Source organism: Dipodomys spectabilis, unplaced genomic scaffold (assembly GCF_019054845.1).
Source record: "Dipodomys spectabilis isolate Male_0828 unplaced genomic scaffold, ASM1905484v1 ptg000130l, whole genome shotgun sequence".
NCBI lineage: Eukaryota > Metazoa > Chordata > Mammalia > Rodentia > Heteromyidae > Dipodomys > Dipodomys spectabilis.
In genome coordinates, this window is record NW_024870807.1 from 2744327 (window position 1) to 2770210 (window position 25884).

A 25884-nucleotide genomic window follows, 5' to 3' on the forward strand; every position below is an offset into this window, starting at 1 on the left:
GGCTGTTTGCCCATTGCCTTCATGATGGGGCTTTTCCATGATTCCTTGAGTCTTAGCTTCATGTATGGCTTTTGTTTTCCTGAATGCTGAAAGATCAACTATAGGACTTGCCTTTTTTCCCTTTAAGAGATCAGCTGCTAAGAAACTAAACCAAAATTCCAAAGGCTCAAGTAAAAGAACACATCCCTGCCAGGCACAAGACTAATTCTTTCCTCAAAAATGCTTGTCTTATGCCTCCTAATGGAGGAGGGGTTTACAAATGTGGAGGAAACATGCTGTTCTCACACTACTCACACATTTCTCTTCCTCCTGTTTCTTGCCATTGCTATCATTTGTATGTAGAGTCGTTTCACTAATAAATAGGAAAAACGTTGCACCTTTAAACTTCTTGTCTTCTCTTCCTAATATCTTAAAACTTTTGAGGAAGCCGGGTGCCTGTGGCTCATGCCTGTAATCCTAGCTACTCAGGAGGCTGAGATCTGAGGATCACGGTTCAACGCTAGCCCAGGCAGGGAAGACTGTGAGACTCTTATCTCCAATAAACCACTCAGAAAACTGGAAGTGGCACAGTGGCTCAAGTGGTAGAGCGCTTGTGTTGAGCTGAAGAGCCGAGGGACAGCATTTAGGCCCAAAGTTCAAGCCCCACGATCAACAAAAAAAAAAAAAAAAAAAACTTGTGAGGAATAATTCTTTTCTGAACTTTACATTTAAATAATTTTGCTCTTAGACTGATGTGTTTTTTTATTTTAACTACCCCTTCCTCATCAGGAAAACCTATTTTATTTAGCATACATATATATGCTATATGAATATTTATAACTTGTATATGTATAGTGATACTATAAAACAGAATTTTGTTACAAATACTAGTTTTTAACCAAGAATACCCAAGCTTAGTTCTGGTTGTCTTCCCACATAACACATGCTAATAGATATGTACCCGGCATACTGTTTTGGAGACAGTTTTTAACCATGGTGTGGTGTAGTTACACTCAAGTGGGATTAGCAGATATTTTGCTAATGTTCATTTTGAAGATTCCCTTTTTTAAATTCCTACAGACCAGGAATCATCTTTGTCATACTGGTTTTTTTTTTTTGTTTTGTTTTTTTATTGTCCTGTTTTTGGGGGGCACTAAGGATGGAACCCAGGTTCAATGTTAGGCCAGTCCTCTAACACTGAGCCACACTTGAAGCCACACTTACTTTCTGTTTTCATGAGTTAGGGAATAAAAATAAGGGGAGAGGTAACACTGTCATTGGCTTAACCCCGGGAAGTCTCAGGGAAGTGTTGGACAGTGACACCATCAAGTGTGCCAAGCTTGAAGACATTTGAGAAGTTTGAGATTCAGACTCTCAGTACCAATGAAAGGCCACTTTTCAGATTCTGGAGGGCTAGGTTTAAGTCTTAGACCTACATGTGAAACTGTAATTGTTTCTCCTTTATCTCTATCCCTATGGTGTCTGTCAGCAACTGAATCTTTTTTTTCCAGTCATGCGACTTGAACTCTGGGCCTGGACACTGTCCCTGAGCTCTTCTGCTCAAGGCGAGTGCTCTACCAATTGAGCCACAGTGCCATTTCTGGTTTTCTGGTGGTTTATTGGAGATAAGAGTCTCACAGACTTTCCTGCCCAGGCTGGCTTTGAACCACAATCCTCAGATCTCAGCCTCCTGAGTAGCTAGGATTACAGGCATGAGCCACCAGCACCCAGATAACAACAGAATCTTTGTGAGCACAGATTTGGGTATCTGGGGACAGAATCCCAAAGGGCCCCATTCCGATGTTGCTGTCGGTTATATCATGTACACAACAATGAAGGCTGATATAACTGTGATTAAGAAGCTGCTTTGTCTCAGAAGTCATGCACCACATGCTGGTGTGCCAGTCAAGGATAGACCTTAAACCTGCCTATGGGCCCATTAAACTAAGGGAGCTGAAAGACTAGCAGTTGGTTGTAGTCTCCACAGTACAAAGTAAAAATAGCACATGCAAGTTCATACAGTACCTAACTGATGTGTTAATACTACACTTTATTACAGAAGAGTTGCCTAGCCAAGTCCTTGAAAAGAGATTCCAGAAGAAGATGCTGGTTAGGCAAAAATAGTTCTGTGCATATTACTGCCCCAGAAGACTTCCAGTGAAACAGAATGTGCAAGTGGGAGACAGTGACATGGATCAGCATAACCCAGTATAGGCCAAGACTAGTGCATGGTTTTGTGTATTTTCAAGAAGAAAGTTTAATGAAAAAAGAATTTTTCAGACCAGTCTCACCAACCAGGCTGGCTTCAAATTTTTCCCTCTGTAAGATGTAGATCGTTTGTGCAATTCTGATATGGTGATGTTACAATGAGTCAACAAAAAAGACTAATGCCTTTTAATTTTAATGAAAAAGTAAACAATCCACTTATTGAATTACAATGTCAAGAAAAAGGACCTAGTCTTACAGCGATTTTACATTAAAAGTTGAGCTTCTGAAGCCCTGATGTTTCCGAGGTATTCACACTCCCTCATACAAATCTACTGCTATCAGCAATGGTGCTATGACAGAAGATAGAAATGTAATGCTTTGTCTTTGGTCTGTATACTCACCAACATTTCACCCACAGTGCCCAGAGGTCACCAGGATTTATGCATGGCAAAACAGTATAGATGTTTAGATAGAGAAAACTTTTCCAAGTTACTGTTCCTTTTCCTATTGCCTCATCTTCTACGAAGGCGCTGTACCCACCCGCATGATTCTGAACAGTGTGTTGATGTTGTTGCTTCGGATGGCATCCCGACAAGCAGTGATCACTTGGTTCTTTGGTTTTCCAACTGTATGAGAAGCATCAAGTTTCAGTACTCCCCAAGATTATTAAAAATTAAATTATTAGGGACTAGGAAAGTGGCTTCATGCTTGCCTAGCATACATGAGGCCCTTGATGTTCAATTCCACCATACCACATCAACAAAAAAGAAAAGAGAAGAAATTTTAAGTTTTTAAAAATGTAAATGAGTGGTCTCTTGAAACAATATAAAAGTAGGGTAAAAAAAGAGTTGCATATACAAATTTTGCTATTCTCACTGTTTGAGAACTTTGTGAGGCAATTTATCACAAAACAAACACAGAGAACATCTCAAACTAGAACTTTTAAGTTGTGCACTTAACTCATCAATGTTCAGAAAGCTCCATTAAAATGGTGCTTTTAAGGCTATATACTTTCTTTGGGGTATATGCACTGTTTTCTTTAAAGGATGCAGTAAGATCTTAGGGGGGAAAAAAAGGCCTAAAAGCTTTCCTTCTCTATAAAAGTGTCTGGAGACCAAGTGCCTGTGGTTCATGCCTGTATCTAGCCTTTAGGGAGGCTAAGGATGGGAAGAGGGTCATGGTTCCGAACCAGCCTGGGCTGAAAAGTCCATGAGACTTTGTCTCTGCAGAGGGAAGCTGGACTTGGCCCATACATGTGATCACAGCAACCATAGCAGCTCAGGGCAAGAAGCAAGATCCTATCCTAAAAATAACCAGTGAAAACGAGGGTTGAAGGCATGATTCACCTGTATCATACCAGTGCCCTAGTACATCCCTCCTCCCAAATAAGAAAGAAAGAAAGGTCTGGAGCCTAATTAAAGCCAAACATCAGGCTGGCTTACTGGAAATTCAAGCAATGGGACCAACTTTGGAGTACTGAAAGTATACTATGAAGAGACTTACCACGTAGACGCCCTGCTCTTTGTATTGCTTGATTTACTGCTTTAAGGTTTCCTAACAGTTCTGTGTGATTATTGCAGCGAATTTTATATCCATTTAGCAAGTCTTTGTTAAGATCATAGAGTTCCATATAGCGACTCTTCATTGTTTTCCTGTAGAAATGAACAGGTATGTAACACTGGCACTTGTAAACTTCTTACATTCTTTAAAAACCCATTTTAGGCTGGGAATGTGTCTTAATGGTAGAGTGCTTGTCTACCATGCATGAAGCCCTGGGTTCCATTACTCAGTACCACATAAATAGAAAAGGCCAGACATGGCACTGTAGCTCAGGTGGTAGAGTACTATAATGTTGAGCAAAACAAGCTTCAGAGACAGTGCCCAGGCCCTGAGTTCAAGCCCCCTGACTGGGGGGGGGGGGGGGGGGGGGGGAGGGGAGTTAACTATATTTTCATTAAAAAGAAGTAACTACTAAAGTCTGCTTTGATATACATTGACAGTTTCCATCAATATATCCTATGTCTTCCAAATAAATAAGAGGCTTTTCTTGGTGATTGTAAGAATTAAGTTCTCTGGATTGATGGGTGGAATAAAAAAGTGTAACTTTAAAACCAAGCTAATCACTACACAGCAATAAAAATTATTAAAATTTTGCAATGGAAAATGCTAAATGCTGACAAAGATGTAGAACAACTGGCTCTCTGGTGGATTACCGTTACTCTGGAAAGTTATTTAGCATTTTCTTCCAAAGTTAAAGCTAACACTTGCTACTTAACTAAGAAGTCTTCAGAGAAGTGAAAAACAAGAAAAGCCAGTATGCAAATATACGTCACTACGTTATTCACAATCACCAAAGTTGGGAAACCATCCAAACGTCCATTAATGGATGAATGGATGAACAGATTACTACATATTCTTACAATGGAATGAAAAAAGTTTCTCTGTGCTCTTGTGTGTCAGGGGAGATTCCTGTACTCTCACTGCTCTAGAATACATCTGTTACACTGCTGGTGCAAGTCTGCCTTGTGTCCACTTGGGGATTTGCTATGGTTTTGTCCCCCAAAGGTTAGTCTGTTGGAAACTTGTCCTCAGTGTGGTGATATAGTAGATGGTAGTAGCTTGAAAAGGTGAGGCCTACTACAAGGTCACTGGGTCACTCATTGGAGTTGATATTAAGGTAGTTCTGGATGGACCCTGGCTAGTTCTCTTGAGGGTTGTTATAAAAAAGCAAGACAGTTCAAACCCCAGTGCTGTCAAAAAAAATAATAAAAGTAATACTGGTCTTTGCCTTTCTTTCTATCATGTTGTGTTATTTTTTCTCACACTCATGCCATGAAGCATCATGAACAGAAACAGGAAGGCAGGCCCTTGGGAGAACTAGTGCCATGTTGTTTGGACTTTAAGCCTATAAACCTAAACAAAACTTCTTTATAGATCACCTAGCATTAGGTACTTCTTTGCAACAGCGGAAAACAAATACAGAGTTCTTCTGAACATAACTTTGAATATTCTTTTTTTTGTTTTTCGGCCATGGGTCTTGAACTCTGGACCTGGGTGTTGTCCCTGAGCCCTTCAGCTCAAGGCTAGTGTTCTGTCACTTGAGCCACAGAGCCACTTCCGACTTTGAATATTCTTGTACAAGTATCCTGGCTTATCTGTGCACAAAAGAGTGAACTGCAGAGTCATGGAATATACATATTTTCAACTTTGCCAGTAATGCCAGGTTATTTTTCCAAAGTTACTGGATTAACTTAAGAGTCCCACAAGTAACATCTGAGAGTCACTATTCCATATTGTTCACATGTTGAACTTTGCCCTCATCCTAACCATGGTAAATACTCACATGTCCCCCATTAGACGTGCATCCTCAGCTCGGACCAGCAAACTTCGGATCAGATTAGAATTGTCAGCCATGTCAGCACTGAGTTTTTGATGCACTGAATGATACTCATCCACCTGGAAGCAAACACTTGGGAATTAAAAGGGTCTCATAAGCTTGTTCAAAACTAGACAGTCTGCGAAGGCTCAGGCTCTGCTCTTTCCCCTCTTCACTCATTCACTGCCTATCATTTCATAACCTCGACAAGAAAATAGTCTTTTTTTTTTTTGTAGGTTATGGGGTTTGAACTCTGGGCTTGGGCACTGTCCCTGTGCTCTTCAGCTCAAGGTGAGTGCTCTACCGCTTGAGCCACAGCGCCACTTCCAGTTTTCTGGTGGTTTATTGGAGGTAAGAGTCTCACAGACTTTCCTGCCCGGGCTAGCTTTGAACCGTGATCCTCAGATCTCAGTCTCCTGAGTAGCTAGGATTACAGGCATGAGCCACTGACGCCCGGCTTGAAAATAGTCCATTCTTAATCTCCCCAGTGATGGCACTTGTGGCAGGTTCCTCCCAGGGCAACATCAAGAACACTAGCAACACACATTAACAAGGTAGGGATTTTTGGAATGATCTCATTGTGCTTTTTTGTTTGGAATGAGGGGCTGGGGAGGGGGGAAGAGGGGGACTGGAAAGCAACTAGAATAAATAAGATGAAAGCAGATAATAAAAGAGAAGACAATGCCGGGTGCTGGTGGCTCATGCCTGTAATCCTAGCTACTCAGGAGGCTGAGATCTGAGGATTATGGTTCAAAGCCAGCCCAGGCAGGAAAGTCTGTGAGACTCTTATCTCCAATTAATCACCAAAAAACCAGGAGTGGCACTGTGGCTCAAGTGGTAGAGCGCTTGCGTTGATCTGAAGAGCTGAGAGACAGCACCCAGGCCCAGAGTTCAAGCCCCACAACCAAAAAAAAAAAGAAGACAAAGAGTAACAAGAAAATGCTGATACATAATTTTTTTTTGGGGGGGGGGGTCCAGTCATGGGGCCTGAACTCGGCCTCAGCTCAAGGCTAGTGCTCTACCACTTGAGCCACAGCGCCACTTCCAGCTTTTTTCTTTTTGCTTATGTGGTGCTGAGGAATCAAACCCAGGGCCTCAGGCATGCAAGCACTGAGCCACCTTCCCAGCCCCTGATACATAATTTTTTAAGCATCCTCCTAAATCAAACACAGTCAAGAAGTAACCATTCACTTTTATAGAGAATCCATTAACTATAAAACTCTAGCACTAGCTGATTTTTTTAATAAACATTTCTAGAAACATGATTATAATGTACTTACATTATAATCATATTTCTCCTATATATATTTTCTCCTATATATTTCTCCTAAGAGAAACATCTCAAACTATGAAACCTGTTTTATAAGTGCATCCACAGGTGCCCTCACCTTAACCAGCACCTTTCGTAACTCCTCAAAGTAGACAGGAAAATCAGCTTCTACCTGAAGATCTTCAATAGCAAAAAACAAGGCCATTGACTGGATGATATCACCAGCCAAATCAATATCATCAGTATTCACAGTGATCTAGTCAGAAAAAAAAAATGGCAAGTTTAGCACCTTCAGGTATGAAAAAAGCATGGCTGAAACTACCCAAATTTCTCCATGTTCAACACAATTACTGGGCATATGCTTAATGAATGAGACATGGTTTTACCCTCTAGGATAGTATAAACCCCATTTCTTTTAGGTGGCCAAAAGGTCAATCCTCTAGCTTATAAATTAAAAACAATATATTCAAACAATGAGAATTGTTTTTGTGCACCTCTGGATTCCAACCCTTCGCCAATCATGCAAGCAAGAAGAGAGAAGAAAGGGAGGGAGGGAGAGAAGAAAGGAGGGAGATTGTACTGTCAATGCTAGTATGGACAAGATGGAACCGTTTCAGGCTTGACACATGACAAGATACTGCAGCTGAATGGTTAGATAGCACACAAAAAACTTACACCCCATGATGTGATACAATACCTCTCCACTAGGTTTGATTTTTATGTAAAGCTGGCCACCATTCCGTAAGGATGTGAAACACACTTGAAACGGAGCATTCTGGATGTTAGTGTCTTCTGGCAACAGAAAGTTCTGGTTGAGCCACATAACAATCTTCAAAATGAATAGAATGAAATAAACTTCAACTCTAAAAGTAGTCTTTACAGAAACAAGACTTCTCCCTCTCTCTACTTTCGCCACTTGGTTAAAAAAATACCTCATCCCTTACCAAGAAAACACTAGTCACACTGCCATTTCCCTTATACAAGTTCTTTAATTCTCACACTGCCTTTCTCCCTTTTACAAACTTCATAATTTGGTCTCACATTAGCAGACATTATTTTATAGCACCTCCTCCTTAGACATAATCTGACATGCAGCATACGAAGGACTGAAGGATACTGTCTGTCCCACTGCTCTTATGTGGGTGTAGACTGGACAATATTATCTTCCTAAAGTTATTCCATTATATTCTTTAAAATGTTGTGTGTTGGGGGGGGGGGGGGTGTTTGGTGTCAGTCCTGGGCTTTAACTCAGGGCCTGTGCACTGTCCCTGAGCTTTTTTTGTTCAAGGCTCTACCACTTGAACCACAGGTCCACTTCAGTCTTTTTGGTGGCTAATTGGAGATAAGAGCCTCACAGACCTTACTGCCTGGGCTGGCTTCAAATCACAATCCTTAGATCTCAGCCTCCTGAGTAGCTAGGATTATAGGCATGAGCCACCAGCACTGGGGTTCTTAATACCTTTTGCACCACGCCTCTACCCTTACCCTCACTTATATATTAGGAAATTGAGGCTCAAACTAGTGAAAAGAATTCCTCAGGGCCACTAAGAATTTAATTAGGTAAATTAGGTAGCACTTGGACCCAAAAATATATTATCAGCATCCCAATCTCTATTTCTTTCCACCCCCCTCCCCCCCACCCCTGTCATGGGGCCTGAACTTGGCCTGGGTGCTGTCCCTCAGCTCTTCAGCTCAAGGCTAGCGCTCTACCACTTGAGCCACAGCGCCACTTCTAGCTTTTTCTGCTTATGTGGTGCTGAGGAATCGAACCCAGGGCTTCATGCATGCAAGGCAAGCACTCTACCACTGACTGAGCCACCTTCCCAGCCCCGTTTCTTTTTTTAGGCAGGGTCTTTGCTATTTACCTTAGGCTGGCCCCAAATTCCTGGGCTCAAGCAATCCTTCAGCTTCAGCCTCTCAAGAAGTTGGTCCTACAGGTGTATACCACTTTACCCAGTTTCTCTCTATCTTGATGTAGATAGCTCTTGAAACAATTAAGTGAAGACAACCACACTAAGCCCATAACAAAAGAGAGAGAGAGGGCTGGGAAGGTGGCTCAGTGGTAGAGTGCACTTGCCTTGCATGCATGAGGCCCTGGGTTCAATTCCTCAGCATCACATAGCAGAAAAAGCTGGAAGTGGTGCTGTGGCTCAAGTGGTAGAGTGCTATCCTTGAGCTGAAGAGCTGAGGGACAGCACCCAGGCCCTGAACTCAGGCCCCATGACCAGCAAAAAAAAAAAGAGAGAGAGAGAGAGAGGAATTAAGTGATAAAAATGTACAGGGAATGTACAGGGATGTACTGAGGTTTACCCTTGCTAGCAAGCATAAAACTCCAGATCCAACCCCTAGTACTGAAATAAAAATATTGTGTAGATAAATAATGTGAGGATTTGTTCAAAGTGAGAGAAGATGTTTCAGCATTATTCTGCTTACAGGTTATTAAGCAAACTCCACACTCTGGAAGTCTTTCACATCATGTTTACTACTACTCTCATAATTCATTTGTGTACTCTCTCTCCCTTTCTCCAAAGTAACATCTGGAGGATTCTAAAGGGCAAAAGTACTGAAAGGAAACAGCAAACCACTCACCCTCTGTACCCGTTCTGCAATGATAAAGTTCACGTAGCTCGAGGGCTCACTAGCAGAGTCTGGACTAGTGAGTGCATACATGGTGAACCGGGGAAGCTGTTTCGTCATTTCAAATACATGGAACTGGGTGCTACAGCCAACCAATGGAACATGAGACATCTTTAGTATAGTGTTATTTCAAGATGCAAGGCCCAGAAAATAAAGCCACTCCTGGGTTGCCACCAATTAATATTTAACGGTTTCACTGAAGAAAAACAAATCACCTAGACACTTAAATACTAAAGTACTACATCAATGAGATTTTGGAATTTGAAAAATGTGTGTACGTGCAAATGTACAGGTATACAATCATCAAGGATTCAAAATACCCTAACCCTAACTGGAAAAGGCTTTCATCTTCCACAGAAGCAGTCTTCAACTCCCTTCATTAGAGCAACTAATACAGAAATACGTCCCAATCCTTATAGTCTTCATGACCAACACTGTAAGCTGATAAATTATCATTTAAAATTTTCTTGTGTGAAAGTTGCTAGGGAAGGAACCCAGGGTCTTGAACATGCTAAACATCTGTTTTACCTATGAGCTATATTCTGACCTCTAACTAAATGCATTTTAAGATTTGTGTAACTCTCAAATCATTTAAGACAGAAAAATGACCTCTTAAGTTTATATGCCTCCCCCTCTTTTTGTAAAGACTTCAAATTAAACAAAGATCATGGAAAACCTTGACTGCTGGAAAGAACCTCAGAATGGTTCTCTGGCCTCACACAACACATGCATAATGGACACCCTACATCTTGTCCTCCTCTATCTGCTCTATGACAAGGAACTGTGACTTGTAAAGGGTTACCTGCTTCTGTAACCCACGAAGGTTTTCAAGTGCAGATCCACAGGAACATCTTTGGGAGGCATAATTGGGACACGGATAGAACTGGAGAGGTTATGTATGCTGGGATGGACCACATGGCTTTCACCTACAAAAATTCCCTCTGCAAAAATCAATACCGCTCGGATGATTGTGTCTGCAGGGAAGAGGAAAAACAGCAGTTCAGGAACTACTCTTAGACAACTCAGAACCTGCAAATACCAGTTGTAAATCATGTCTTACCATTGGAAGTGGAAATGCACAGCTCTGCATGTGCAGCTTGGGTCTTGCTCTCCAAATTGACTGAGAGAGTAGTGTGGAGCTTGGTATTAGCTGGGATTATGCCCCTCTGCCCATCTCCCTCATTCAGTGGACTGCTCAGTTCAGCCTGCAAGAAATCCCACCCACTTGATGAGACACTGAACTCAGGTTCATAGTAAATAATATGGCTACTCAATTTCAAAAGACAGACTCCCCATCCTCTTAAGAATCCCATTCTTTGAATGAATTCCACTCATTATCTCCTGGCTCTATGTGGCCTTGGGGGAAAGTGGCCACACCTTTTCCTATCTGTGGTAATAGTCCAGGACATGTCATCATGCTTTTGCATTCTATTTGTGTTGTTCTTTAAAAAACATGCTGGGAGTATAGTTCAGTATTAGAGTGCATGCCTGAATTATACAAAGCGCTGGGCCTAATCCCAGCACCAAATCAATAAAGAAATTCACTGGGGAAGTGAAGGTGTAGCTTGAGTTGTAGAACACTAGCCCTGCTCCGAGTTCAAGCCCAAGGGAAGGGAAGGGAAAGGGCAAGGGGAAGGGAGGGAGAGGTTGGAAGGTTGGAAGGGAGGGGGGGAGGGAGGGAGGGAGGGAGGGAGGGAGGGAGGGAGGGAGGGAGGGAGGGAGGGAGGGAGGGAGGAAGGAAGGAAGGAAGGAAGGAAGGAAGGAAGGAAGGAAGGAAGGAAGGAAGGAAGGAAGGAAAGAAGGAAGGAAAGAAGGAAGGAAGGAAGGAAGGACGGAAGGAAGGAAGGAAGTTCACTTTGGTATAGCAAACTGCATAAATACAACACATTAGCTAATGGTACCACTGGAGCTCCTATGTAGCAAATATGGTAACATAGGCAAAATTCAAGTCAGAGTCCACAGCTTATTCTCTAGCTAATTTGAGTGTATACAAGTATACAGAGTCTTTCTGGCTGTCTACTGCATTTGAAAATTATAAAAGAAATACTCTAAACATAATGTTCTTGTTTTTTTCACATACTCCCACAGATATTCTTCCTTATAGTCCAAGTCCATGTGCTGCATGCCTTGAGCTGTTTTATGGTCCCCAGCACATACTCCCTACACAGAATGAACTCTTAAGTCGTTACAAACAGGGCTACAGTAAGTGTGTCTTTCATATCAAGGCATATTTCTAGTTTACCTGCCTGGAAGTGGAATTTCTAGCTCAACAGATACATGTTTGTACACTCTTTTGTTCTCTCTCTCCCTCTCCCCACTCTCTCTCATATCTATTTTTGTGTGCAGGGCTGGGGAATCAAGTCTGGGCTTTCTGCATGCTAGACAAACACTCTATCATTGAGCCACATTCCAATGCTTACATTTTTTAATCTTTGAGACAGTTGTGCTACATAAGACTATGTAATGAAATCCTCCTGCCTCAGCCTCCTACATACTGGGATTACAGGTGTGGGCCCTGGGGTTCCATACCTTCTTGTTTATAGTATTGGCAAGAAAAAAAGGCTGAAGCAATCTGCACATGAATAGATGTTAGGAGTGGTCCATAGGCTAGCTGGCAGCAACATGGTGGTGCTCCCATATATTCAGTGTATCAGATTCCATTTCCCCTACCTTGGCATTTTCCTCATAATTGCGGAGCTCCAGCAACAGATTTTGCTTTTTCTGACTCAGCTCTCGGATCAGGTCCTGCTCTACACTGGCATCCATGAGGTTCCCTCTCATCTCAGCAGTGCCTGGCAGATAACCCCGGACTGAGCAGAGGGGAAAAAAAAACACTCACTGGGTTGAGAAATAATTCAAGTAGGACCACATCAATTACTTGTTCTTTTTGTTTTTTCCGGTCAGTTGTGGGGCCTGAACTCTGGACCTGGGCACTGTCCCTCAGCTCTTCAGCTCAAGGCTAGTGCTCTACCACTTGAGCCACAAGGCCACTTCCAGCTTTTTCTGCTTATGTGGTGCTGAGGAATCGAACCCAGGGCCTCATGCATGCAAGGCAAGCACTCTACCACTGAGCCACCTTCCCAGCCCCCAATTATTAGCTCTTAAACCTAGGTTCTTATTCTTTTAGGTGAACTTAACAAACTAAAGGATCTTAATAAAATACTTTACAGTGGAATTTCCTGGCATTTTGAAATCTAACTTTTCAAGGATTTTTCTCATCTCAATTTACTTTCCCCATCCACTGAGCAGCAGATTAACTGTATGTGGCCATCCATCCGGTAATCTCCCTCTACCACACCAGCAATGGCAGAAGAGAAGTTGTCTTTAAAGATGACGTCCCCAGTTCGGTCACTTCGAGCATCGACCTAAAAACAAAACACAAACTTAAAAGTCACATATGCTCAGTATATTCACAGGCACATCTGAGAAGAGTGGGGGAGTGCGCAGAATCTGAGGAAAAAAGTGAAATGGTACAGCAGTGGAGTGCACTGGACATTCATGAAATTGGACTATACAACTCGCGAGTGGAGATGGAAGAGAGGGAATGAGAAAACAGAAGACACTGTCTGAAAGGAAATGTACTAATCACAGGCTGCATGTAAATGTAATCCCTCTGTATATCACCTCTATAATAACCACAAAGTAAATTAATTTTTAAAAGTCACGTTTGCTATAGATTAAAGGCAACACTAAATTTTATGATAAAAACCAGCTTTAATAAGAGTCATTTAGTCAGGCTGAGAATGTGGCTTAGTGGTAGAGTACTTGCCTAGCATGAATGAAGCCCTGGGTTTGATTCCTCAGTACCACATAAACAGAAAAAGCTGGAAGTGGCGCTGCGGCTCTAATGGTCGAGTGCTAGCCTTGAGAAAAGCAGCTCAGGGACAGTGCCCAGACCCTGAGTTAAAGCTCTAAGACTGGCCAAAAAAAAGTCATTTAATAAAGCTGTTTTCAAGAGTGCCTCCTGAAGACAGGACAAAAACCCACTGATTACTAGCAAATCGATTTCATGTCAAAAACAAGAATGAAGGACACTCTCCTCTGATGATTTTGTTCTGGGCAAGGAAAGGTTAGTTACAGGAAATCTGGTGGAGCAACCAGTTCAATGGCAATGCCATTCACTATATTTGGCTTTTCATAAAGACCTTTTTAGGCATAGCCTACTGTTTGTGTAGAATACATTACACTCATTTAGCCAGCCACATTACCTATAGCAAAATCATGTGAGCACGAAGATTATGACTACCACAGCCTATGCAGGAGAGCTTTAATACAACCCTCTAACTTGGGCTGAACTGAACTTGCTTCTTTCCAGTGAAGACACAGTTTTCAAACAGCTTCTGACACTGCAGTTCTACAATATTTAACAAACAAAAATAGTTCATTTACTAAGGACTATAAATTACTAGTTCTGTGCATTTTCTGCACCTTTGCTTATTGAGCAGGTTTTGTCCATAAAGAAGGGATGACCCTCCAACTCAAAAACAGACCTATTAAAGACAAAGATAACTGGCTAGTAGCATTTATTTAGTACCTTTAGATCTACAGTCACAAGATGAATTTGTATATTTCATTGTGTATGCTATTTTTATCAAATGTAGACAGCTTTCTACTTACATAAGAATTATATAATTTTCTTATCTTTTTATAATCTGAAACAGATTGTATAATAGAAAATACTTTTTATAGATGTTTATGTTGATACTGGGACTTAAACTTAGGACCTTGAGCTCTGAACTCCCTTGCTCACAGTTGGTAACCTATCACTTAAGCCATACCTCCAATCCAGCAATTTTGGTGATTAATTGGTGATTAATTTGGTGATTAATTGGGCTTTTCTACCTAGTCTACCATGATCTTTCAAGTTTTAGCCTTCTGAGTAGCTAAGATTACAAGCATGAGACACATGTTAGGCACCTAACAACTTTTTAGAATTTGTTCTTTACATAACCAAAGAAATCCACAGGAGAAAGATAGAGAAAAGGCAAGAAGAAAAAATGGAAATATCTGATCCCCTCCCCACCAGACAGGCCAATACTGACAGGCAAGAAAGTTAGGGCAAATAGTATCCATGGAGATCTGGCAGCTACTTAAGCAGTTTCTAACAAGACAGTCTGACTTGCCAGAAGGCTGTAAGAAATTCTGATTTGACATTAAAAAAGAAAAAGAAAAAAAGAAAAGGATTTTACTTTGGTGTTATAACTGGGAAAACAATATGCTAACATGATTCTCCCATTAATTTTGAGTTTCTATCAGTTTTTAAAGATTTTTTTAGAGCTATTCTGATGGTTCATTATTAGATTATTAAAATTCCTCTTTTTACTGGCTCACACCTACAATCACCCCCAATTAATAGATTCTCATTCCTTCAAAAAGAGAAATAACCTCCCTGGAGATTTTCTCTCAAACAGAGGACAAAGCCAAAGGACACTCCCTCTGTAGCAGAAAGAAATAAAATTAAAAGATTAATTTCAAACCACAGCCAAGGAACTCAAGTTTATATTTACATGATCACTGTGAATTATATTTATAATGATTACTGTGAATTACACATGAATTCTGCTAATGATACTTACCTTACCATTGGACCAACCAGTTATCAGTTCACACACTCCATCAGAATTAAGGTCAAAAGCATGAATGCTCATGGCATGATTTTTGGACTGAAAAGGAATCCCAATAATTAGTACCAAATAATCTCAATGTTGAAAGTATGAAATTTCTGGATATAGAGGCTGAATTCTACTAACTTTAATTCTCCAGTATCGAGCTGTTTTGTCATAAACTCCAACTGTGCCATTGGAAAGGGCATAACCAAATCGACTGCCATACATGGGGCACAGAGAGGTGATTATCTGCAAATAACACACAAAAATACATTGTCATTAAGGCTCAAGTTAATGTAAAGTATAGCTTTGTGAAGCTTCACATCTTGCTACAACTGTATTAAAATTAGGTTTAAAATAACTTCCAGAATAACTAAATATTTTTACCCAAGAGTGAGGAATGCATTCTCTTCTCTGTGACCCATGTAATCTATTTCAGAATTGGATAAGCAAATTGAAAGAAACCCACAAAGTTTTGTAATTTAGATAAAGTTTCAGAAAATTAAAAGAAACAAACTAAGAGAAGAATAAGATAAGTGCACAAGATCTAGACTATGTACAATAGGTGTTATTATACACATTAATCCAAAAAGATTTAGTGATTAGGTAAGAGCCAACTTAAAACATAATTTTGCTGAGCCTGTGAATTAACTCACTACTTTGCATCTGTGCTCTCTCATCTCAGCTATTTCCTGTGGCAGTCACTTTATAATCATCTTGGGCTCTAGGAATAAGAGGATTCACCAATAATTATCTTGTGACTGAGGGCACACTGCCCATCAAACAAGCAAGGTCATTTTCTTATCATCTCACAGAACACAGCCAAAGTTCAGACTACCTGACAGGGAACTTGTTGCTGACCCATTCCAGTGATAAAGCAATCACAACATCTGTGGAAGCCCTCCAAGAACAAACCTTTTTTTCTGGATCCGGTCATGGGAGCTGAACTCTAGGCCTGGGCGCTGTCCCTCAGCTCTTCAGCTCAAGGCTAGCGCTTTACCACTTGAGCCACAGCGCCACTTCCAGTTTTTTCTGCTTATGTGGTGCTGAGGAATCGAACCCAGGGCCTCATGCATGCGAGGCAAGCACTCTACCACTGAGCCAACTTCCCAGCCCTCCAAGAACAAACCTTGAGCTAATTAATGGTCCACCAGGCCTCCCCTGTGTTCTTAGGATTGTTTGACTACCCATTTTTTCTACACCCCTACCTCTAGTTCTCCCTCTTAAACCTGAGGCCAATGTCTATGACACTGAAGACAGATGAAGAGGTACTGAAGTGCTGTCTTTCCATGGCTGCCATGTAGTAAAAACCCCTTTCTCTGCTCTTCACCATGTCTCTTTTTGGCATATGGGGATGAGTGGCCAGTCCTAATGTAGAACTCTTAGAGTTTGAGTCTGAGGGCTAAAAAACTGGGGTGTTTTTTTTATTCTAGTTTTCTGGAATTGACTTTTACTTCTATACTTTTTCCCTGTGGCAAACTTTATTGTTTGCTAGAGGTTAAAAAAAAAAAAACAGTACAATCCTTTCAAAATTGAACTGTACATGAACTGAACAGTATGGACTAATATATAGATTTAACCAATACAGTACTAAACACAGTTAAAAAGATAAAATTTTAGATTGTGAACAAAATTATCCTTAGAAGTTCAAGCAAAAGCTAAATGATAGATGTGATTCCGTAGATCTATTTTCTAATTATGGCCCTCATACAAGAGATGAGAATGAAATTGCATAAAGAGATAAATTGTTCAAAGCAGGAGAATAGTTAAGTAATTTCCTTTACACCTACAAGTTTCCTACAAAATCACCCACTTCACTTAATTCTGAATACAAAGCACTATGAAGGATTCTGAATTATTTAGCTCAAGCATTCTTCTGGTAATATGGTACTGCTCAAGTGCCAAATCATAATTTTGCTGATGTGGATATTTGAAGAGAGCAATACAAAAAAAGAAAACAGAAAAATGGCCCTACACATTAATTTTTTTCAAGTTTTCCAGGCAAGTCTTACTGTGTAGCCTAGGCTGCCCCTGAGCTCATGCGCCTCCTGCCTCAGCTGAGATCACACGCATGCGCCACTGCCTGGCACCTCAAATGGACAATTTTGTACAAGCCCATGCTCTCATAAATTTAGTCCCAGACTCCCCAGGCTCATTAATGCTTCTTAGTTCATTCATTTCCTTCTTTTGTGAACCAGAAAAGCAACAAGTCCCTCTGACTATTGGCCCTGTGATATGTTCCTCTCTCCTTTCTTAGAACTTGTGTCTTCTCCTATGTAATACTGGTAAAACCGGGAATTCAAAATTATCTGATCATTTCCCACAAAATGGGAAAAGATATACCACAAATTAAAATGAATGCAGACACAGAACCTACAGGCCAGTGACTGTTTAATTGTTCGAGTTCTCCCACTTTGGAGAGGTTTATAAATTTCTTTTTTTTTTTTTTTAATTTTTGGTCAGTCATGGGGCTTTAACTCTGGGCCTGGGCACTGTCCCTCAGCACTTCAGCTCCAGGCTAGCACTCTACCACTTGAGCCACAGCACCACTTCCAGTTTTCTGGTGGTTCATTGGAGATAAAGAGTCTCACAGACTTTCCTGCCCCGGCTAGCTTTGAACTGGAATCCTCAGATCTCAGCCTCCTGAGTAGCTAGGATTACAGGCATGAGCCACCAGCGCCTGGCTTCGATTTGTAAACTTCTTTAAGAATGTAATAAGGGCCGGGTGCCTGTAATCCTACCTACTGAAGAGGCTGAGACTGAGGATTGAGGTTCAAAGCTAGCCCAAGCAGGAAAATCTTTGAGATTCTTATCTCCAATTAACCACCACCAAACCAGAAGTAGGGCTGTGGCTCAAAGTGGCAGAGTACTAGCCTTGAGTGAAAAAGCTCAGGGACAGTGCCCGGGCACTAAGTTCAAGCCCCATGACCAACCAAAAAAAAAAAAAAAAAAAAGGAATGTAATGAGGGTTGAGGATGTAGTTAAAGTGGTAGGATGTTTGCCTAGCAAATGCAAGGCCTGAATTAATCCCAAGTACCACCTGGCTTCAACTACATTTATAATAAATTCACATTTAAGAGATAACCTAATGAAAGCTAAGACCCTCTCTGCAGACAAACACATGTAAAACATGCTTTATTCAAGAACCCCTCTGCAACCTTTCACTCTTCATACTGCTGCTTTGGGCACTCATTTTTCTCCTTCATTTCTTCTCTATCCACAGTTATAATTTATATGATAATAACCCCAGCACTAAGGAAGCTGAATACCAGACCAGGCTAGAATACCTAGTGAGATCCTATCCTATCTAGGACATCATGATAAATGTGAGTGTGGCAGGAAGAAGTAACAGCCCACGGGTCTTATCCTAAAACCTTCCAGGTGGTGAGAAGATGCCCGTTCTCTCATTTATATTACACTTGGTGGTGCTGTCCAAGGTTACCATAATTCCTCCTACCTCTGTTTCTGTCATTTCTGCCACAATTTCATCTTCCTTAAAAACTCGGATGTCAAAATCCTCAGATCCAACTAGAAGCTGAAAGGGGAAATCATATACATTCAGTTTAGCAGTGAATACAACAAAACTTCCATAAATAAAACAAGCAGGTAACACTGGGCTGCTACTACTACCCAACAATTCCAATACTCTAATAATCCAATACTCAGGGAGGTCCCAACCAATCCAGCCAGTGAAGCTAAAGTGGCCAATACAGATCTCACCATGCCATGCAGGGAGCACATGCCAGAACACATATTTCACTGCACACTGCAAGCATGCCCTGGTTCAGCAATTTCCCAGGCTACAGACAGAAGCCCTCTTGTGGACACCAAAACTTAGTGTCCATGGACAAGAGAGGGCTAAGTCAGTGCCTAACACAGTTCTTCACACATACTGACTATCTGAGAAGCAAATTTCTAGAGTAAGCATTAATTTCAAGCTAGGAGACAATCTCTAGTACTTAGATTCCCAAAAAGTTGACTACTTACTAATATGGTCTCAAAGCATCAGAGTCAATTTATAAGATGGTGAAAATGACTCAGAGCCCATCAACCATTCTGTCTTCTCTCCCCTCTCCTGTTCCTTTAAAACCTTCAGGGCTTTGATCTTTGTCTCAAACACAAGTAATTTACTGTTCAAAAGAGAGGTGACAGGAGCAAGGCACAATTGTTATCTCCTCTGATCCCCAGCATTCAGGAGACTGGGGTAGGAGAACTAGGTGTTCAAGGCCAGCCTGGGCTACTTAGCAATATCTGATCTCAAAACCAGAAAAACAGAAAGGAGGGTGAGAGATAGGCAAAGAGACAGAGACAGAATACACACAAAGGCCATACAGCTTTTCATTTAGGTAACAGAGCTCCAAAATCAGCCATAGGAAGCTAATGCTCTCTCAACACTACTACTGCTGTTATGGGAAACACTCAGCTGAACATAGTACCTTTATATCTACTTCCCCACGTACCTCTTTCTTTCCATCACCATCAAAGTCACACAAGGCCAAGGAATGAACATTGTCTCCTGTAACCTGAAAATGAAATCAAAAGTCATTACTATGCCATCTTTTCTCATTTTTGGGGGGCGGGGGGTCCAGTCATGGGGCCTGGGCACTGTCCCTCAGCTCTTCAGCTCAAGGCTAGCGCTCTACCACTTAAGCCACAGCACCACTTCTGGCTTTTTTCTTATGTGGTGCTGAGGAATCGAACCCAGGGCCTCGAGCATGCAAGGCAAGTGCTCCACCACTGAGGCACCTTCCCAGCCCCATCTTTTCTCATTTAACCAAAAAATTTAGCTACATTACACAAGCCACAAATGAGTTATTCCAAATTACTCGTATCTTTTTTTAATATGTTTTTATTATAAAATTACTGTACAAAGGGGTTACAGTACTCATACCTTTTTAATGTACAGAACTACAAAAATTGTTTTTTTCATTATCAGTGAAATCAGTGATTTTAAAATATCTAAAGAATATTGAAACAATTATTGAGTATCAATAAGAATGTTTAGTCCTTCATACCGTCCAAAAGAGATCGTTTCCTTCATAATCAAAACCTTGCAAAGCACAATTCCCACCAATAACTGCCAGAGGAGAGGCAATGTCTCCCAATGACCCCAGCACAATGGCATTTGCCCCATCTGCAACCTAGGAAAGGGAGAAAAGAAAGACACAGATACAATTTTCTGCAGGCTCACTGGAGCAATGCATATCTGTACTTGACCTGGATACTCAAATTCCTCTGTCATCACTTCGAGAAGCCTCAGGGTCTCCCTTAAGAGGTCAGAGAGGCTGTCACTGACGCCTGTCACTGTGGTTTCTGTAAGGATGAGTGAAGATTCAGGGTAAACTCAGAGCAAGCCCTGGCTCTCACACCTGCTACTGTGATAATCCATGCTCTCCAGGACTGCCAAGTTCTACAAGGCAAATTCTCCAGAGACTCAAGACATAGGCTTTTCAACATGAAAACTGTGAAATTTAGTCTAACCAAATTGGATACAAATCTTTTCAATACTATTACCCTATGACTACTATTGTTTTTAATTTTTTTTTTTCCAGTCATGGGGCTTGAACTCTGGGCCTGGGCACTGTCCCTCAGCTCTTTAGTTCAAGGTGAGAGCTCTACCACTTGAGCCACAGTGCCACTTCCAGTTTTCTGGTGGTTAACTGGAGATAAGAGTCTCACAGACTTTCCTGCCTGGGCTGGCTTTGAACCATGATCCTCAGATCTCAGCCTCCTGAGTAGGTAGGATTACAGGTGTGAGCCACTGGCACCCGGCTATTCTTTTTTAATTTTAAAGGTACTAAAAAGTAAATATCTAGCCAGGTGCCAGTGGCTCACAACTGTAATCCTAGCTACTCAAGAGGCTGAGGATCATCATTCAGCCACTCTGGACAGAAAAGGCCAAGACACTCTATTTCTAATTAACTAGCAAAATGCCTCTCTGGAGGCATGACAGAGTTCAAGCTATGGGTAAAATAAACCTAACAAGATCATGAGGCCCTGAGTTTAAACCCCAGTACCAGCATACACATACACAAAAACCAATCAACATTAATGGTAACAATAATTGTACAATTACTAGGGGGTATACTTGCCTCTCTGTAGAACAGATCTGAATTATTGTAGACATCATAAGCCAAAAGATTAGTCTGTGTACCCACTAAAAGTGTATCACATCCAAGTTCAGGGTTCAAAACTCCTGCAGTTAGGCAACTGACAGCCTGATTAATGTTAAGAAGAGAAACCTCAGACTCCAGGGGGCTCTGGAAGACCCTGGACGTATTGAAATTCTGGTTCCGGTTATGTGGGTTATGAATAAAAACCTAAAACAAAAAAAAAATATCAAATATAAAAATGCCAAACCAACATCAAACATTTTTTAAAAACTAGATTATTTACGTATCAACATTAATAAGAAATCACATTAATCTATGAAACCTGAGTCACTCATGCTTAGCTTCATACCTAGCCACCTTTAAGGAAATCCAGTGGTACTTAGAATCCTAAAGAACAAGGTAAAGATCAAGTTGTTGCCTGCTAGAGCAGCCTACATGCTGTCCAGCAGCAGTATGCCAAAGCACTCTTACAAATGTTTTTCTTATCAACCCATGGGGAAGCTGCTACCAGCTTCAACCAAGATCTCAAAAAAAAAAAAAAATGCATTCTCAAGTGAGGTAATATTGCTCCCAAGATGGCGACTGGGTTAGGGTAAAGGGGCCTTAAACATTAGAACAGGCTATAGACTCCAAAGGGCCACAGAAATATACCTATCAGGCATGGTACAATAGGGAGGCTAAGGCAGAAAGATCATGAGTTGAAGGCCAACCTGGGCTATATACTGAGACCCTGTATCAGAGAGAGAGAAAGAGACAGACAGATACAGACAGACAGACAGACAGACACACACACACACACACACCATCGTGTATCTGTGGTATTAAAATTTAATTGGAGAAGTTTTCATTGTTAAAATAATCACCAAGCCCGGTAGGAAGCTGAGATCTGACAATTGCAGTTCAAAGCAGCCTGGTCAGGAAAGTCCATGAGACTCTGATCTCCAATTAACCACCAGAAAACTGGACATGGCGTTGTGGCTCAAGTGGTAGAGCACTTGCCTTGAGCTGAAGAGCTCAAGGACAGCACCAAGGCCCAGAGTTCAAGCCCCACAACCAAAAACAAAACAAAACAAAAAAAGAAAACCACCACGGGAACAATATGATCTTTAAAAGCTGGGAAGGTGGCTTAGTGGTAGAGTGCTTGCCTCACATGCATGAGGCCCTGCGTTCAATTCCTCAGCACCACATAAACAGAAAAAGCTTGAAGTGGTGCTATGCTCAAGTGGTAGAGTGCTAGCCATGAGCTGAAGAGGTGAGGGACAACGCCCAGGTCCAGAGTTCAAGCCCCATGACCGACAAAAAAAAGGATGGAAAACACTAGATTCTAGTGACAAAATCTATTAATTTTAAATGCATATAAATCCAAACAGTAATGATTTTAAATTATTACTTACACAAGCTGGCCTACTTACAAAAATCAATTTAAAAAAATGACCAGAAACATGTAAAAAAAATGTGTGCAGCTACTGAATACTGTTGCCATGTTCTCATTTGTAAGGTACTTTACAACATGCCGTGTGTGTGTGTGTGTGTGTGTGTGTGTGTGTGTGTGTGTGTGTGTGTGTGTGTGTGTGTGTGTGTGTGTGTGTGTGTGTGTGTGTGTGTGTGTGTGTGTGTGTGTGTGTGTGTGTGAGTGAAAGAGGCAGAGAGACAGAGACAGAGAAAGAGAAAGAATATGTCCTGGGGCTTGAACTCAGGCCTACATGCCATCCCTGATTTCACTCAAAGCCATGCTCTACCACTTTGAGCCACAGATCCAGTTCTGTTTTTCTGGTGATTAATTAGAGATAAAGAGTCTCATGAACTTTTCTGTCCAGGCTGGCTTTGAACCGAGATTCTGAATAGCTAGGATTAGACATGTGAGCTACCAGCACCTGGCTTGCTTTTATAAATATTAATTACACTTGATCCTCACACTAATCAGATAGGTGAAGGCCTTTCCCCAAGGTCTCAGGGTCTCTGTCAGTGAAGGAGCAAAAAAACAAACATGAAACCTAGTATGTCCAGACTACATCACACTTCCTTTTACAACAGTTCTGAACAAAAGATTTCTTTTTTTTTTTTTTTTTGGGGGGGGGTCCAGTTGTGGGGCCTGAACTCTGGGCCTGGGCGCTGTCCCTCAGCTCTTCAGCTCAAGGCTAGCGCTCTACCACTTGAGGCACAGCGCCACTTCCGGCTTTTTTCTTTTTGCTTATGTGGTGCTGAGGAATCAAACCCAGGGCCTCAGGCATGCAAGGCAAGCGCTCTACCACTGAGCCAACTTCCCAGCCCCACTGAACAACAGATCTCTTACAGTTGGGTGCCAGTGGCTCACACCTGTAATCCTAGCTACTAAGAAGGCTGAGATCTGAGGATAAAAGTCTGAAGCCAGCCTGGGCAGAAAAGTCCCTGTGGTGAGACTCTTATTTTCAATTAATCACTCAAAAACTGGAAGTAGTGCTGTGGCTCAAGTGGAAGAGCACTAGCCTTGAGCACAAAAAGGCTCAGGGACAGCACCTACGCCCTGAGTTCAAGCTCCATAACCAAAAAGAAAAAACAGAATTCTTAGAACTTTCTGGTAATAAGATGTGCTGAACGAGAACAGGAATGGAACTGATATATAGGTCCAATGGTTACTGTTAGTGGAATGGAACAAGTGTGCTTTTTGCAAAGGGAAACAAGAATCCCAGGAGTCAGACTTTTCCCCTGATCCAAGTCAGCTGTTCTTGGCACAGAGAAGTAGGAGTCCCTAAAGATGCCTACCTGTGCCTTCAGGAAATAAAAAACAGTCAAGCTCAGTCACATGATAAATGGACCACTCCCTAGGCCAATTAGTCTTTCCAAGGGAGTGGCTGTAGTTCACCTTGCATTTATTCTCTAGCTCAGGGATGCTGATGATAGTGCATAAATTCAAGTGAGTCCCCCTGTTCTAGGATGAGGGAAAATATTGTAATATAACTACTTATATATACATACACACAAATACAGAGATAAGAGAGGAGATAGAGAATACAAATGTGTTAACAACTGTCTGCCATGTCCTCTCAAATTTATTACACAAAAAAGTGGGTAAGCTCCAAAGGGGTGAAATTTATCACAATCCCCATGGCACCACAGAGCTAAGAAGATGGCCTGGCTAACAGGCCCATGAATGTAGAGCAGAATCAAGAGGAATTTCTTTTTAGTAATGTCAATGCCCTCCTCAGAGTAACATCACGTATCAAGACTCTGTACTCAGGGCTTTACCCAATACAACACATGAGAAGGAACATTTTAGCCATGGATCCCAAGGCATGCACTATGAAGTACAGTATCCATGGAAATGTCTCAAATATGTGTCATTATACAGTGAAATTTACATTGGGACAGAGAACACATTTCATTTCTCCTACATTCTGAGTGGCCCAAGACACTGATTTCCTAACCAATAAAGTGGGAGTTCAGAAAAGAAAACCCCTAAAGATTAGCAACTATTCCCAAATGTCAAGTACTTTACAGGTATTAACACTTAATCCCCATGTGTTCTATGTTGGGTTCTATTAAGTACTTTGCCAGAGGTCCTGAAATTAGTATGTAACAGACAGAATCCACACCTATGCTAAGCTACTACCCTTTGCCTATAACAAAGATGCTGAGATAAATAATGTTTTGTTAGAAATTATACCCCTCCTCCCTTATTTCTCATTGCTGGGGATTGAACCTAAGGATTCTAAGCAAATGCTCAACTACCTGAGCCTCAGTCCTGATGGAAGCTATGCTCCTGATCTCATTGTAGTCCATGTATTTGGGGTATGCCAACATCCATAAACAGGGCCCTCATTTGCCTTGTCTATGGGCCTTCTTGACTACAACTTTCTGAAAATAGAGACCCCAACTTTATCTCTGCATAAAGGAGAAGTTCACTGGAAGTGTGAATATTGGATGGCTCTATCGTTTTGTTTGTTTGTTTTTTTTAATCTGAGATTCTCATCTGGCTTAGTACTTGGCACATAGGAAGTACCTAATGAACACTTTCGTGAACAAACTGTGAACGTGCATGGTGAAGCACCCAAAATGCAATCTGAATTTACTTCAGGGGTGCTTGTAGTACCCCATAAGGAGACAGTGTGAAAATGTAAATAGCGACAAGAAGAGGCTCAGGGCTGGAAATGTGGGATGGGTAATTACTGCTAATCCTGGCCAAGCCTCTTCCCTTCGGAAGTGTCTCTTCCTTAAGCTCCTTACGGGACCAAGGACTCCCAACACTGCCCGAGTCGAGGACTCTTGGCTTTGAGAAACCGAATTGCTCAGAAAAGCTGCTCCTGGGAGACCCCAAGGTCTAGGATGGGTACGTCCCGGTGACTGCGGACCGGTTGCCAGGCAACCTGGGACAGGGGCGGGGCAGCAGAGAAGGGCGGGGTCCCGGCGCGCGGCCCTCGGAGTCGTGAAGCCCCGGGCCCGGCTCGGAGCGGGTGGGAGCGGTTACCTTGCCCGCTTGGGTGGCGGCCGCCAAGCACGGGTGGGTCCCGTCGTAACGCCCTATGGCCACCATGCGGGGGCTGATTTTGTGGCGCAGTTTCAGGGTGAACACGGGCAGCAGCATGATGGCGGCGGGGCCGGCCTTATCCTCCCGGGTGAGGTTCACCGGGACGAGGCCCGCCTCACCCTAGCGGCCTCGGGCAGCGCAAACCATCGACTCGATCTCGTCCCCAGGAGCCGCCTACTCCTCCTGCGACT

General features: G+C 41.9%; 1 protein-coding gene across 1 annotated transcript; it reads right to left on the reverse strand.

Annotated features, from left to right (window-relative positions):
• Nucleotides 1-2208: 2208 nt before the first annotated feature.
• On the reverse strand, nt 2209-25884 carry Bbs2 (Bardet-Biedl syndrome 2). Its single transcript, XM_042689971.1, has 17 exons — nt 25634-25884; nt 21169-21396; nt 20092-20217; nt 19537-19599; nt 18534-18611; nt 15221-15325; nt 15047-15133; nt 12700-12835; nt 12141-12280; nt 10531-10675; nt 10273-10444; nt 9423-9552; nt 7531-7662; nt 6952-7089; nt 5531-5643; nt 3691-3839; nt 2209-2813 (listed from the first exon to the last, which is right to left on the reverse strand). Exons 1-17 carry the CDS (start codon nt 25748-25750, stop codon nt 2707-2709), a joined length of 2166 nt encoding a protein of 721 aa, XP_042545905.1. The 5' UTR covers nt 25751-25884; the 3' UTR covers nt 2209-2706.